The sequence below is a fragment of the Anolis sagrei genome, chromosome 3 (genome assembly GCF_037176765.1).
Source record: "Anolis sagrei isolate rAnoSag1 chromosome 3, rAnoSag1.mat, whole genome shotgun sequence".
NCBI lineage: Eukaryota > Metazoa > Chordata > Lepidosauria > Squamata > Dactyloidae > Anolis > Anolis sagrei.
This window is the reverse complement of record NC_090023.1, coordinates 217,469,554-217,482,773: the sequence shown is the minus strand read 5'-3', so window position 1 is coordinate 217,482,773 and position 13,220 is coordinate 217,469,554. Positions and strand designations below refer to the sequence as shown.

The window sequence follows — 13,220 nt, the reverse complement described above, 5'->3', positions numbered from 1 at the left end:
TGGTATTGGTGGGTAGTGATGGCTTAGCTCTCTACAGCCCCTTTGTGAGGATTTGAAAAGAGACACCATGATGTAATGGGTTGACTGGAAAGACACGTGTTGGCAGCCGATTGGCTGAGCATGCCAGAGGCCAGAGTTGTGATTGGCTGCTGTCTTTAGTTTGCTGCTGAGACAAACGGTTTTAACTGCTACTTTCACTTTGGAGAGTGAAGAGAGTACTGACTGGAAACAGCCAGGAAGGAAATGGCTGTCAACTCTCTGAAGCCTGATCATTTGTAAGGCATGAAGCACATTTTAAAGACTATTTAAAAAGGACTGTTTATTCCCTCTGTTCTCTGTGTGAATTCAAAGAGACTGCTGTATATATTGTTGCCCTGTTTAACTTTTTGAACTGAAGTAAAGATACTGTTACTTGTTATACTTTATTATACTGCAGGGTATATCTTGGTTCAAAAACTGTGGTGATGCTTCTGTTTATTTACATTTACCAACCCACACACCCTTCACTGTTTCTTGGATCAGAATGGACATTTCTAGGGTGCCAGCAAGAACCTTAGCCACCTGTCTAGCACTGCATACCAGCTTCCTGCTAAAAATGTCAAAGATCCAAATGCCCCAAACCTCCTTACATAATGGGCAGCTCTTAGAGGTTCCCACTCATTTCAAGGTGTGTCCCCCCCCCCCCCCCGCCAACCCTTTAATTGGTTAAAAGCAAGACGATTTCATCAATCCTTTAACCACTAAACTAAATATAATGTCTCAGGCATAGGATATATTTAGTGTCACTTTACAATTTGATAAGTCGTGTTAAGTCGTTGAATCTGATTTAAATAATGCCGTTCAATATAGTATGATATGTGGAAGATGGAGAGCATGGGAACTGTTCAGAACAATAAATTAACAGCTGCTTGGCTTTTTCAAAGTGCTTCTACAGAAGATCCTCATGTAAATCGATAAGGAGGACACAGATGTCAGAGAGACCTTTCACACCCTTTCTAATTAAGAGCTATATTTTTTATTTGCAGTGAATTCATCTCACCAAATGATTAATATTCACAATTCTTAAGTACTCCCAATGCCTCTGACCCTTTTGAAGATGTAAGGCACTTTCTATAGTGATATATGGGTAGGCCAAGATCTAAGTTTTCCTGGAGAGACTGGGGATAATCAAGATTCATATTTCGCTTTCTCTTTCTACTCCCAACCCTTTGGTTTGACCCTTGGCAGGCCAGGAGGAGACCAGCTGCTTCCCACGCCCTCAATGCCCGCAGGAGTGCACTTGCTTAGACACTGTTGTCCGCTGCAGCAACAAGCACCTGAAAGCCCTCCCCAAAGGGATACCCAAGAACGTCACTGAACTGTGAGTAATGCTGGCAGGGCCCTTATACACTGGGGAAGGGGCATAGAGGGAGCTGCCATGGGACATACACACAGCTTCAACCCTCATAGTACTTCGGAAGACACCCAGTGCTTTGCAAGAGTGCCATTGTTATGTGTCTTACCACCATCTATGGGTAGGTAGGTTCCAAATCCAAATTGCTATTGTATTCTGATGGATTAAACACTTGTGCCAGCAGGACTGCTGACCGATAGGTCAGCTGTTTGAATTCAGAGAGAGTGGGTTGAGCTCCCTCTCTCAGCTTCATCTCCCCATGCAAACACATGAGAGAAACCTCCCACAAGGATGGTAAACATTAAACATCTGGGTATTTTCCCCGGACAACATCCTTGCAGATGACCAATTCTCTCACACCAGAAGTGACTTGCGGTTTCTCAAGTTGTTCCTGACATGAAAAAAAATCTTTAGAAAATATGTCTAGGGCAAGTGAAAGGGATTTTGCCATTTTCTTGTTGCATAGCATTACATCAATCATGACCTAAACTGGGACACAGGAATGGGGCAAGGCAGCAAGAGACAAGCACTGTCAGTTTTTGAATCTTGTGCAGGACAATATATGTTCATAGATACTACTACCCCCCCCCCCCCCCCCACCTCACAAGTTTGCCTGTACAACTCATTTAAATGATTCTTCACTTGCTGGCCCAACTAACATAACAGCAGGAAAACTCTGCTTTTCTGTAGTTACAGTTCTTACATTTTGGATCCTTTTTCGGGGGGGAGGGGGGTACCATTGCCATTGACCACTACTCCTCTAAGTTACCATTGCCATTGTTTTTTTATATTTTGCTATTCTTAATTGTTTTAATTAGATTGTTTATGTTATAGTATATGTTGTTATGTTTTTAATTGCATTTTATCTGGTAAATTTTGTTGTATGCTGGGCTTAGTCCCCATGTAAGCCGCTCTGAGTCCCTTTGGGGAGATGGCAGCGGGGTATAAAAATAAAGGTGTTGTGATTGTTGTTGTTGTTGTTGTTACGATTTTTATTTTGTGTTGCTTCTGTGATTTCTGATGCATCCATGCTTTTGCAGCTACCTTGATGGCAACCAATTCACCTTGGTTCCTGGACAGCTCTCCACTTTCCGTTATCTTCAGCTGGTGTAAGTATCTGAGAAGCAAATGGGAATGATGTCTGCAAATGAACTTATCATGACTTTTCTTAGAGATACAAGAAACGGAAAGAAATGGAGCATCATGACTGTTGTTTTCAGCAACTTTCTCACATTTTGTGGAATTTCCTGTCTCTGACTAGTCTTCTCTAAACTTCTAACCATATGCCCACCCCATCTTCCTAGACATCCAAGCTTCATAATTGGATGGATCATAGATTGCTACTGCAGGGTTAGTGGATCTATCTAGATGTTATTGCAACTCCTCCTGTTGTCTTGAGATAAACAGAATATCTATTGGTACTGGTCCATGGTTAATACTGGCAGAACTCCTGCTTTAAAAGGTAATGGTTTTCCCCTTTACCTTTTACCTTTAAGTCCAGGCGTGTCCAACTCTGGAGGTTAGTGCTCATCTCCATTTCTAAGCTGAAGAGCCAGGTCCATAGATACCTCCAAGGTCATGTGGCCAGCATGACTTCCCACTGGAGTGGTACCCCTATTGACCTACCCATATTTGCATGTTTTTGAACTGCTAGGTTGGCAGAAGCTGGGGCTAACAGCGGGAGCTCATGCTGCTTCCCGGATTCAAACCTGTGACCTTTTGGTTAACAAGTTCGGCAGCTCAGCACTTTAACCCACTGCGACACTGGGGGCTCCTTAACTCCTGCTTAACTCATCGCAATTGTGGGTAGAATGGTACTAAAATCTAGAGTGGATCCACTGCCCCTGCAGCAGCAACCTTGGTGAGAAATCTGAATACCATGAACAGTAGGCCAGTCTGCACAATACAACCAAATGCCAGGTCTCTGACTTGGTTCTAGCCAATAACATGCCAAAAAAAAAAAAAAAACACCTTTCATGAAAATGTGATTTACTTTATTGAATCAGATGAGCCTTTAAGATGGTCCAGAGAGCTAGCATGCAAGATGGCACAATCTTTTTATCTCCTCTGAGCTGTGTAAAGAGCATGGGAGCCCTTCTGAACTGTGTTAAAAATAAGAGTGTATGCAGGTGCTCCCTGTGTAGCCCAGAGAAGGGTAAGAGGCTTAAGGAAAAGAGCTTAATTACTGGGAAATATTTTTAGATTGCAACCTTCTAGGCTCTAGAAGCAGATTTCCAAAGAAGCCTGAAACTGACACACCCTCACAATTGAGAAAGTTGGGTCAGTCTGAATAGGATGTGGTTAATTCAGCCAAAGGCAGTGAGAAAATGAATCCCTTCGCAAAGTGTCTTCTAGCTCAGTTGCTCTTTGGGCTCCACAGGAAGAAAAAGCAACCCTTTCCTGTGAGTTCCTAAAGTGGCTACTGCTGAGATCACATGGCCTCGTTCCTAAGCATTACAACAGGCTTGGTTTACAGTGATCCACCTAAACATTAGGGGGGGAAAGCTTCCTTACAGTAAGAGCTCTTTGGCAATAGAGAGCTCTTTGCTGCCTTGGAATGTGGTGAAGTCCCCTTCTTTGAATATTTTTAAACAGAGGCTGTATGGCCATCTGTCTGAAGTTCTTTAACTGTGTATTCCTGTGTATTAGGGGCCATGGTTGGTGCAGTGGGTTAAACCCTTGTGCTGCTGAACTGCTGACTGGAAGGTTGGCTGTTTGAAGCCATGGGTTGGGGTGAGCTCCCACTGTTAGCCCTAGCTCCTGCCAACCTAGTAGTTTGAAAACATGCAAATGTGAGTAGATCAATAGATGCTGCTTCGGCAAGAAGGTAATAAATACGCCCATGCAGCTATGCTGGCTAAACATGACCATAAGGTGTCTACCGACAACAAGCTCTTTGGCTTGGAAATGGAAGAAGAGCACTGCCCCATGGCCAGAGTTGAGCACTGGCTCCGGAAGCCAGAGATAAAAGGGGAAACCTTTACCTTTGTTCTGTGTATTTGGGTGTCATTGTTATTTCGTTGTATTAAAGGCACTGAATCTTTGCCTATCTGTGTATGTTGTAATCCACTCTGAGTCCCCTTGGGGAGATAGAGTGGAATAACGACAAAAAATCATCATCATCATCATCATTATGCATGGCAGGGGGTTGGACTGGATGGTCCTTGTGATCTCTTCCCATTCTATGATTCTGCAGAGCATTTTTTCTTCACTGACCTTATCTCACTTATATTTCCCCTTTTCTGTGAGTTTACCTTATGCTTGAGGAACTCCATAGCGATCCTAACAGTTTATTTAACATACCAGATGGTGAAATGCAGTTTTGACTCTCCTGCTCTAAAGATTCTGTGATTCACCCCATGGTCACAAAACAGAGTATGGACAAGTTTATTTATTTTTATGTATTTATTTACCATATTTGTACCCCACTTTTCTCACTCCAAAGGGGACTCAGGGTGCCCTTACAACAGGCAACAATTTGATGCCATACATATACATATAAAAAAGTTAAAATTGAAACAGTTCAAAACAACAAATATTAAAACATCAATTAAAATCACGCAATCCAATCATAATCCAGGGCCGGTCCATCTTTTATATTATATTAATTCGTAATAATTTATTTCACTGCTCAAAGTTACTGATCAAAAGTTTAGTCACATAGCCACATTTTTAGTTTTTTCCTAAAGGTCAGGAGGATCTAATTTTGGGGGCTAAATTCCCAGAATCCCAGTTGGGGGATTCTACAAAAGGTGGCCCTAAAAGATACACTTTCCAAGCTTTGTGCACAATCTCTGATTTTTATGTGATCTTTCCATGTCTTCAAAACATATGGACGGTTAGGATCCCCTCTGCCTTCATGACACTGTTCATCAAGACAATTTTCCAGCAGGAATGAATCATAAAATCATAGAATCAAAGAGTTGGAAGAGACCTCATGGGCCATCCAGTCCAACTTCCTGCCAAGAAGCAGGAATATTGCATTCAAATCACCCCTGACAGATGGCCATCCAGCCTCTGTTTAAAAGCTTCCAAAGAAGGAGCCTCCACCACACTCCGGGGCAGAGAGTTCCACTGCTGAACAGCTCTCACAGTCAGGAAGTTCTTCCTCATGTTCAGATGGAATCTCCTCTTTTGTAGTTTGAAGCCATTGTTTTGTGTCCTCGTCTCCAGGGAAGCAGAAAACAAGCTTGCTCCCCCCCTCCCTGTGGCTTCCTCTCACATATTTATACATGGCTATCATATCTCCTCTCAGCCTTCTCTTCTTCAGGCTAAACATGCCCAGTTCCCTAAGCCGCTCCTCATAGGGCTTGTTCTCCAGACCCTTGATCATTTTAGTCGCCCTCCTCTGGACACATTCCAGCTTGTCAATATCTCTCTTGAATTGTGGTGCCCAGAATTGGACACAATATTCCAGGTGTGGTCTAACCAAAGCAGAATAGAGGGGTAGCATGACTTCCCTAGATCTAGACACTATGCTCCTATTGATGCAGGCCAAAATCCTATTGGCTTTTTTTGCCGCCACATCACATTGTTGGCTCATGTTTAACTTGTTGTCCATGAGGACTCCAAGATCTTTTTCACACGTACTGCTCTTGAGCCAGGCATCGTCCCCCATTCTGTATCTTTGCATTTCATTTTTTCTGCCAAAGTGGAGTATCTTGCATTTGTCACTGTTGAACTTCATTTTGTTAGTTTTGGCCCATGTCTCCAATCTGTCAAGATCGTTTTGAATCCTGCTCCTGTCCTCTGGAGTATTGACTATCCCTCTCAATTTGGTGTCATCTGCAAACTTGATGATCATGCCTTCTAGCCCTTCATCTAAGTCATTAATAAAGATGTAATAAAGATGAGCAGACCAAGAAGGGATTTATTTATTTATTTATCTTATTTATATCTCACCTTTCTCTACCCGGAGGGGGACTTAAGATGGCTTACAATCACACCTCCATGGTGCCTTAAAACATACCACATCAGTTAAAACATAAGTTAAAAATTAAAACATAATAAGCATAATAAAAATGCATATCAATGAATCATGTCATCCAGAGTTGTAGTCTTAAGGCCAATCCATAGTCAAATTGCACATATTCCATACAAACATTCCTACGCTGTTCTGTTTGAACAGAGCCAGGTTTTGACTTTCTTTCTAAACACTAAGAGGGAGGGGGCTGCCCTGATATCACTAGGGAGGGAGTTCTACAACCGAGGGGCCACCACTGAGAAGGCCCCGTCTCTCGTCCCCACCAACTGTGCTTGCAAAGAAGGTGGGATCTGGGCCTCCCCAGATGATCTTAAACTCCGAGATAGTTTGTAGGAGGAGATACGTTCAGACAGGTAGGAATTAGTTGACACCAGAGTGTTGTCTGCACATGCAGATTTGTGGGTATCAATGCATTTTGATAGTTGTGCAAACTCTGAAGCCAATATTCCACGTGTGTCTGGCATGGGAAGTGAGATGAATGCAATATGATGCTGAAGGAAGAATCAATTCAGAATGATATTAAAGTCATACTGGTACTTGTGTCTTCCAGGGATCTCAGCAACAACAAGATCAGCTCTCTGAGCAACTCATCTTTCACCAACATGAGCCAGCTCACCACCTTGTGAGTGTGTCTAAATTGTATTTGAATGGTGTATCAGAAAGGAGGGCAACTTGTAGGAAGAGGCGTTGATTGTGGGAGTTTAGGAGAGCAAAAGCTTTTTAAAATGGCAGATGCTGTCTAGCTTTTAAATAGAGTCTGTGCAAAAAAGGTTTCTGCTCTTCACTGAAATGTTGTGGCTCAGTTGGGACTATCTTCTGGCCAAGGAGGTTACTCACAGATGGGGTGAGAGATGTTGGTTCCCAAAATCTAGAAACAAATCCATGTATTTGTCCGTAAGGCATTATGCCACAATAGATATTTACGTTCTTGCATAGTTCCCATCCTTGTATTGGCTTTAAAATCCTAAAAATGCCACATAACCAGAGGAGTTGGGTTGTCCCTCCACTCCCCATGTTTCCTATGTTTCTAATTTTGGGGTTCAGATTCAGTCAGAGTTCTGGTGGACCAGAAAGGACTATAAAAATAAAAAGTAAACTTGGGGCTGAATAGTTACTTATTCAGTATGATTAACTTGCTCACTTGCCATTGAGAGCCTTAAAGGGCAGGTTTTTGAATGGATTTCAGTTAATGCCTGTCTAATACTCATTTCTTATAACAGGCAAAATATTTAAGACATTGGTCAGAATGCATTGGGGCAATTGCAAATTCATAATCTGGATATTCATTTGTTGCTGTTACATCTTCATAATCCTTATGTAGCTTCCATTTTCAGGGCTATGAAAGTCCCCAACTCCCCACTTTATCAGGCAGTGGCCATTGCAGTCAATGGTGGTCTGTGCTGTTTAATGAGAAGCAATGATGGATGTTCCCTTCCCTCTTTCATGCAAGTGGTTTCCACTGTGAGGAAAAATTGAGACAGGGATCTTGCTTCCCCGGTAATCAGAGAGGAGGTAGAAATGACAGTCTGCTGCTCTCCAAATGACAAGAAAACAGAGTCCCGTCAATCACGGTGGCTGCTTCCTGTTGAATGGGGACTAAAGCAGGGGCTGCACCACTGAGCATCTCTAATCTGAAATTCCTGGTACCAGAAGTGCTTTAGATTTTGGGTTTTTGTTTTTTGATTACTTTTATTTGCATGTTCATACATAATGAGATATCTTGGAGACGGACCCAAGTCTAAACACAAAGTTCATTTATGTTTCATATACAAATTATATAGTTAAGGTGAAGGCAAAATAAAGTTTGAGTACACTGAACCTTCTGAAAGCAAAGGTGCCACTATCTCAGCCAGCCATTTGGAATATTTTGGATTTTAGAATTCCGGTTAAGGGATGCTTGGCCTGTAGTTACCTTTCGTTAACTGATTAGAAGTGAGACAGTGTCATAGGGGAGAGTTTGTAGTAAAATGTTTAATTGGCTAGCAGTCCTTGTATTCTATTTATTCTGATTTTACACTCATGCCAATAATGCTTCATTCTCAAAATGGAATGTGATGTCAACAGTGACAAGACTGGATTCCAGTCAAAACTCTGAAGCAGACTGTGCCTCATTACCCAGTAGGGAATATTGAAATTAAAAGCACTGAAAGGAAGTGATGCAGACAGCTATGATAGACAAGGTGTGAGAGATGCTTGTAAGGAATATGTGATGATCTAATTTGTCCCTTCCTCTCACTCAGGATTCTCAGCTACAATGCACTGCAGTGTATCCCACCACTGGCCTTTGAGGGTCTCCGTTCGCTACGGCTGCTGTAGGTACCTTGTATTTCTGTGTGCCGCAACCCAATTATGCCCCAATGCATGGCTGCCCCATATTCCTTCTTCTCTTTCCATTATTTCTCCCATTATGTTCTCACTTTCTTGGGCTCAAGCTCTTAACTTGATGGTTGGGCTGCTCCCTTTAAGATGCTAGAAACCAGTCAAAAGGTTGCCGAAGGAAAACTAAACTATCTCATATCCCTCAGGAATAGTATTCTATATCAGGCATGGGCAAACTTTGGCCCTTTTGGTGTTTTGGACTTCAACTCTCGCAATTCCTAACAGCCAGTAGTTTGCCCATGCCTGTTCTATATAATCTGGTCCAATATTGTCAAAGAAACAAAGCTCTTAATGGTGTCTACAGGCCCCAAGACCCTCTGCAAATTTTGGCATGGTTATGCTTTTTTTCTCACACAAATTTTGCAAAGGTTCTAACTGAAGGAACCAATATACCCACCCATGTCCCCTGTTGCTTACAGGTCTCTCCATGGAAATGATGTCTCTATGCTTCCGGAAGGAATCTTTGCTGATGTCACCTCTTTATCTCACCTGTGAGTACTTTCATCAGAATGAGAACCCATTACTCCCACCTTGGGGCTTCCCAGTGCTCTATTGCAGTGGTTCTGAACCTGTGGGTCCCCAGGTGTTTTGGCCTACAACTCCCAGAAATCCCAGCCAGCTTACCAGCTGTCAGGATTTCTGGGAGTTGAAAGCCAAAACATCTGGGGACCCATAGGTTAAGAACCACTGCTCTATTAAGTCTGTACATGGAGGGTATAATCTATGGAGCATCAATTTATTTTCTGTTGCTTATTCATCTGTTCAGAGGATGATGGTAGGTAGGAGTCTGTTTCCATTTTGAAGGCAAGCAGCCTTGGCTGAAGTGGTAGCAGATGATAAGCAAAGCCCTTAGACCAGTGGTTCTCAACCTTTGGGTCCCCGGATGTTTTGGCCTTCCAACTACCAGAAATCCTGACAGCTGTTAAACTGGCTGGGATTTCTGGGAGTTGTAGGCCAAAACTCCTGGGCACCCACAGGTTGAGAACCACTGGCTTAGACAGAGCATGGGATCACAACTCCTACAGCCCATTCACTGGAAGTTGCCCTCTAAATAGCACATTTCCTAACTTCAGGTTCTTCTAGCTCTCGATGGCTGTGGAAAACAATACCTCAGTTAAGAGAGTAACTATGCTTGGCTTCATTTCCTCTACTACAGAAGAAATTGCCCTTGGCCAGCACCCTAAAGCTCTAAGTATATGGCTGTGCAACAGGCCCAGTTAGAAGGCTAATCAAGGCAAGGAAAAGTGAATTTGGGGAAAATCTGTTTTTCTTGCCATTGATTCTGGCATTTGGCTGCCAGACAGTTGATTTCCCCCCCTAGTTGGGTGTATTCCAAGTGAGGTCAATTTCAGTTTGCATACATTTTAAATGGTTTGCATACATTTTAAAATGTTTAAAGGGAACAGGCAACCAAACATTATACACGTGGTGTGCTCAGTGTCTCTAACCTCAAAGGAGAAATGATGCAGATTGCATTCAGCTGAGGCAATGCATACATTTTAGCATTGAATAATGAGATGCTACGGTTGGATGTGTGAATCAGCCCTTTGAGGGAAAAGAAAACAGAGAGAAGGGGGGGGGGGGGTCTTAGAATAAAACAACCCTACTGCGTGTGTGGGCAGATTCAGAACCTAGAACAGAACATCTAGAAATCAGTTTCAAGGCCTTTGGAAGGAAACCTGAGTGTCAAGAAGGAGGCACCTGGACCTTCAATGGTTGTATAGAAAATGTGATTCTTCCTCCTCCACAGAGCCATTGGTGCCAACCCCCTGTACTGTGATTGTCACATGCGCTGGCTCTCAGGTTGGGTCAAAACTGGCTACAAAGAGCCTGGCATTGCCCGTTGTGCTGGCCCTACTGACATGGAAGGTAAACTGCTGCTCACCACTCCGGCCAAAAAGTTTGAGTGCCAAGGTAAGTGGAGTCATGGGGCAAGTGTGGCATAAGCAAGCACCCATTTTGCAGAGCATCTATTACCCAAACCACAATCTTTTAGATCTCATGCTACCCTGTACACCAATCTCTTAAGCAGCCATGTGGAACCCAACCTAGATCTTTTTGAGAGCTTGGTCAGGAAAAGAGATTTAATGAACACAAGTATTATAGGAATGGAGTGGTTGGAATGCAGCACACATGAAACGAGAGGGAGCATAAATGCATTGGTGTACATGTTATGTGTATGCAGTGTTCGGCCTGATGCTAGCAAGTGGGGCTTCAGCATGGCTTGTGGAACCTTTATGTCCTACTCACATCTGCAGAGAATCTCCCAGTGGTGCAGCAGGTTAAACCGCTGAGCTGCTGAACTTGCTGACCGAAAGGTCGGTGGTTCAAATCCAGGGAGCAAGGTGAGCTCTCGCTGTTAGCCCCGGCTTCCGCCAACCTAGCAGTTCAAAAACATTCAAATGTGAGCAGATCAGTAGGTACCATCTCTGCAGGTAGGTAATGATGCTTCATGCACCCTTGGCGGTGTCTATGAACAACGCCAGGTCTTCAGCTTAGAAATGGAGATGAGCACCATCCCCAGAGTCGCACATGACTAGACTTAATGTCAAAGGTAAAATATAGGTAAAATATACATTTTACCTATATCTGCAGATGTGCCACTGATTTTACATTCAGCTCTTTATGTTAAGGTCCCAAAAAGATTTGGAGAGAGATCGAGAAGACAAATGTCTACAGGCTGTCCCCAAGTTCAAGACATCCAACTTAAATATGACTCATAGTTAAGAACGGGGGTGAAACAACAGGAAGTGAGAGGAAATTTACCCCTAGGAAAGGAAACTCACTCCTGTAAGAGTTACCATGGGGGGAAAAGGTGTTTCTACTGAAGCTTTATCGCTAATCCTTGTCTCCACAACAACCCAATGTTTTCAAAATCCAGTTCTCAACGGGACAGAAAGTGAGATGATATCTTCTGAACAGAGGCATAGACAGGAAAAGAAATGTTTCAGGGGTGTTAACCCTCGCTTATGTTATCAAAAACACACACACACACACACACACATATATATATAGATATATGACTGGAGTTTCACTTAAAAATGTACCTGTTGTGACTCACATACAAGTTCAACTTAAGAACAAACTTACAGAATCTGTCTCGTCTGTAACTCAGGGAATGCCTGTGTCTACTATTGGGCTGAAGGTGATATTGAGTGCCTCTTTCTCCCATAATCTAACCAGGAAGCTGTAAAATCCACTCCTGGTGGTTGATGGAGAGTAATTATGTGGCTTTGGTTCTTCATCCTTGTTTATATGATGGCTCTCCTCCATTTGTACACAGCCCCTCCCTCAGTAGCCATCCAGGCCAAGTGCAACCCCTGCCTTTCCAGTCCCTGTCAAAACAAGGGCACCTGCCAGCAAGATCCTCTGGATTCCTACCACTGTGCCTGCCCCAGCAAGTACAAGGTGAGAAGCTTGATGTATCTGGAGAGGAAGGGTCTTAGCAGGTTCACTAACAAAAGAGAAGGACTTCATCTCTCTTTTGAAGGCTATATTTTATACTCTTTAATATTAGTATGTTTTATCTGGGTTGTTGTATTTTTTATTATTATTATTATTATTATTATTATTATTATTATTATTATTTGATACATAACAAGATTAGTACACAGCAAACAAGATCCCTATGATCACATTGGATACTTCCCAAGTGTCTGGGACTATGTGATGTATCTGCGAATAATGAGTGCAGGTCCGAGTCCTTTTGCAGCTGACAGATGGTAATTTTGTCAGTGCTGGCTGTCAAAATGAAAAATGCTCCTCACTGTATCTGAGTTCTTTACATAGCCTTCTTTTTTGGACCATGTACTCTTCTATTATTATTATTCATAATGTTGTGTATTTTATTGTCTATGCTTTTTTTGTGTATTGTTGTTATTATTGCTTGTATTGTTGTGTTTGGGCTCGGCCTCATGTAAGCCGCACCGAGTCCCTTGGGGAGATGGTAGCGGAGTACAAATAAAGTGTTGTTATTATTATTATTATTATTATTATTATTATTATTATTATCATTATTATTCTGACACAAAAACACAGTATTACACAGCAAATGAGATATCTATGCTGGATTTTGTATCACAAAATCACAAGTCAAACACTTCCCAAGTGTTTAGGACTGTGTGATGTATATTGTTATTATTATTATTATTACTATTATTATATTAATAATAATATAATTTATTATTATTATTATTATTATTATTATTATTATTATTAGGATACATGGCCCAAAAAGAAGGCTATGTCAAGAACTCAGATACAGGTAGGAGCACTTTGATTGACATCAAGCCCAACCTGTTACTAGTTGAATCAAGGGGCAAGAGACATAGCTGTCTCAGGGCACATATTGGAAGCAAAGCAGAATACAAATGGAATAAATAAATATACTGTTTCAACTTATTAGGCCTAAAATTGTCACTATTTGGAGGGTGGTGACTATTTGATTTCTTTTTTGAAAAAAAT

General features: G+C 42.1%; 1 protein-coding gene across 1 annotated transcript in view; it reads left to right on the top strand.

The window, feature by feature from the left end:
• The window catches only part of SLIT1 (slit guidance ligand 1), a 193,643-nt gene that overhangs the window by 165,606 nt on the left and 14,817 nt on the right, over positions 1–13,220 (top strand). The window contains exons 21-27 of the mRNA XM_060768243.2: positions 1,228–1,360; positions 2,434–2,502; positions 6,928–6,999; positions 8,618–8,689; positions 9,176–9,247; positions 10,507–10,670; positions 12,040–12,164. Coding sequence (XP_060624226.2) covers positions 1,228–1,360; positions 2,434–2,502; positions 6,928–6,999; positions 8,618–8,689; positions 9,176–9,247; positions 10,507–10,670; positions 12,040–12,164 — 707 coding nt within the window. The remainder of the gene's footprint in view (positions 1–1,227; positions 1,361–2,433; positions 2,503–6,927; positions 7,000–8,617; positions 8,690–9,175; positions 9,248–10,506; positions 10,671–12,039; positions 12,165–13,220) is intronic.